Raw genomic sequence first — 2,766 nt, 5'->3', positions numbered from 1 at the left:
TTTTTTTAAAGAATTGTGCCGATTTTTTTTGTACTTTTTTTTTTTTTTTTTACCAATTTCTGGATAATTTTCAGGTCATTTCATCTGAAATTTGTCATTATATTCTCGCCACATTTTTGAAAGAAAACCAAGCCAATTTGCACAAATTTCATAGGATTATATTTGTATCTTTTTTTTTTCCTAATTTCTGGCTCATTTTCAGGTCATTTCTAATCAAATTTGTCATTGCCCTCTGGCCATGTTTCTGACAGAAACCAAGCCACTTTGCTCAGGTTTGAAAGGGTTAAAATGGCCTCACAGTAAAGATCCTGGAGATTACAGACTGAAGGTCAAGAGGTTTTAGTGTGAGCCTTGTGTGGCTGAGGCACGTGGCAAATTCACTAAGAGTCATTTTAGCCACTAATAATAACAATAATAATCATTCTTTGATGCTGTGAAACTACAATATTTCATCTTATTGTGAAAATCTGATACCATAGCAACCCCGGAGGAAATAAAATAAATGTAAACGTCATTTCCTTAAATAAATAAGACTTGTTTAACGGAATTGAAAATATGTATAGTCAATTTTTCCCAACTGAAGATTCTTAACATTAACACAAAATATCACAAAATATAAATAACTAAGAATTTCAAAAGAAAAGCCCATATATACTAATACTTCTCCCTCCTCTCCGTACCGATATCCAAGCCTCTGATGACACTTGAGTTGAGTTAACACTTGATTAACCAACTTAACGCTAGTACTAGCCTGTGTAACCCAACCAGGACATCACTGCGGTGTGACTAATCCCTTTGAGAGGCTTTCACAACTCTAGCTCCAAACGGCATAAATTTGTTCTTTTGGCCCCGTCTTTCACCATAATACAAACATGCTTTAACCCTTTGCAATCCGGACTGACATCACTTTTCTTTTGTGGCATTTAGATATCTTTCAACGTTTGAATCCTGAGCACATTGGATGGATTTTTTTTTCTAACATGGGAAAAAAGACTGAAAAATTTGGCAAGAAATGTTCTGATAATTACAAGATACCAGTAGATTTAGAAAATTTTTTTAAAAAAACCTAGGGAAATTTGTAAGGGGAAAAACTAGGAAAAATGTCTAAAAAAAAGGGAAAAAAACTAAGGAAAATTCCTAGGGAAAAAAAGAAATTTTTAGGGGAAAAAATGAAAACGGGAGAAAATGTCGATGGGGAAAAAAGCGAGGGACATTTTTAAGGGAAAAAAAGTTTTCAAAGCTTTTTTAAAATGTTTTCAAAAGAAAACAAGTCAATTTGCTCAGGTTTGAAAGGGTTAAGTCCTTAATCTGGTCTTCCACGTTTCTGTAAACATTCCGTGCTGACGCCCTTGCACACTGTCCCCTGTCTGTGCTGGTCTCACCAGAAGAAATGAGTCTTGGGTCTAGCCTTAAAAGAGCCGCCCACAGACCCCTCCAGCTCCTCGGTGTCCCTGAACGTGGTGCTGTGGACGATCTGCGATGTTCTCACGCGCAGCCGCTGCAGTTTGGGCTTCATCCTGCTGAACGAGGACTTCCTCCTGAGCGGTTTCTCTCTAAGGTGCACCTCCCCGTCCACGGCGTCGCAGTCGTTGGGGCTGAGGAGTCTGAGGGGCTTCAGGTTGGTCTGGAGAACCTTGGAGAACCTCCAGCGGCCCCCGTCACTGCAGTCTGCGTTCTCTGACTCGGAACGGTCATACACTCCAATGATGTCCCGTATGTCCACGCTGACATTATCGGTGAGGTACTGGCAGGCCTTCCTGCCGCTGTAGTCTCTGATCTCCACGTCGGCGTTGTAGGCGCCCACCAAAAGCTTCACCACCTCCATGTGGTTGTGCATGGCGGCGATGTGCAGCGGCGTGTAGCCCGTGTTGGAGCGAACGTCCACACTGACGGGAACGTTGTGCTGCTTGGCGAAGTTGATGATGAGCGCGATGAGCTCTGGCTTACCGTGCTTGGCGGCCCAGTGCAGGCACGTGAAACCGGTGACGAAATCCTTCCTCAGGATGAGGCTGGGCTCTATGGTGAGGAGGTGGTGCAAGCCGCCCCACTCCCCGTCTGAGGCGCACATCATCCATTCGTGCTCCAGCGGGTCCAGAGTCACCGAGGCCCTGTCGTCGTCCAGGTTGCAGGAGACGAGTGACACGGAGTCGCTGTCGCTCCTGGAGGACAGGTGGACGGAACTGCGGAGCACCATGCTGCGCCTCACCTGAGGGGAGCTGCTCATCATCACCTCGATGAAGTGTTTCCGGCTGCTTTTAGGGCTGGTCCCCTCGCTCCCCGAAAGACTGCACAAGTCCAGCTGGTCCTCGCCGTCCCACTCCAGCTGCCTGCAGACACACATCGTTAGACGTTACAAGATGTCTCTTGTATTTGGCTCGTTGGCTGCCTTTCTTGTAAGTCTCGTTTCTTTCTTTCTTTCTTTCTTTCTTTCTTTCTGTGTTTCTTTCTTTCTTTCTTTCCTTCTTTCTCGTAAGGCTGAAATCTTGAAAAGCTGAGGCTGAAGTTTCAGAAAAGCTTGCGTTAGTTCATAAGATTTTAGGATGTTTCCAGGGTGTTGGGATGTTTCTAGGAATTTAGGACATTTCTTGGCTTTTAGGATGTTTAGGATTTTGGGACGTTTCTGGAATTTGAGAACATTTCTAAGGTCTTAGGACGTTTCAAAGATTTCTAGGACTTAAGGACGTTTCTTGGATTTTAGGGTGTTTCTAGAATTTTAGGACTTTGATAGAATTTTATTACATTAGTAGGACATTAAAAAGTTTGTAG

The 2,766-nt window shown here is 43.6% G+C and overlaps 1 protein-coding gene across 1 annotated transcript; it reads right to left on the bottom strand.

The window, feature by feature from the left end:
* Positions 1–1,169: 1,169 nt before the first annotated feature.
* On the bottom strand, positions 1,170–2,436 carry LOC121937936 (ankyrin repeat domain-containing protein SOWAHC-like). Its single transcript, XM_042481227.1, has one exon. It carries the CDS (start codon positions 2,339–2,341, stop codon positions 1,379–1,381), a length of 963 nt encoding a protein of 320 aa, XP_042337161.1. The 5' UTR covers positions 2,342–2,436; the 3' UTR covers positions 1,170–1,378.
* Between the last annotated feature and the right edge of the window lie 330 nt (positions 2,437–2,766).

Source organism: Plectropomus leopardus, unplaced genomic scaffold (assembly GCF_008729295.1).
Source record: "Plectropomus leopardus isolate mb unplaced genomic scaffold, YSFRI_Pleo_2.0 unplaced_scaffold27930, whole genome shotgun sequence".
Lineage (NCBI taxonomy): Eukaryota > Metazoa > Chordata > Actinopteri > Perciformes > Serranidae > Plectropomus > Plectropomus leopardus.
Note: the sequence above shows the minus strand (reverse complement) of the source record. Positions and strands in the feature narration are given on the sequence as shown.

Excerpts from the sequence above, each read along its gene's own strand:
- LOC121937936 (XM_042481227.1), bottom strand. The coding sequence starts at position 2,341 with ATGTGTGTCTGCAGGCAGCTGGAGTGGGACGGCGAGGACCAGCTGGAC.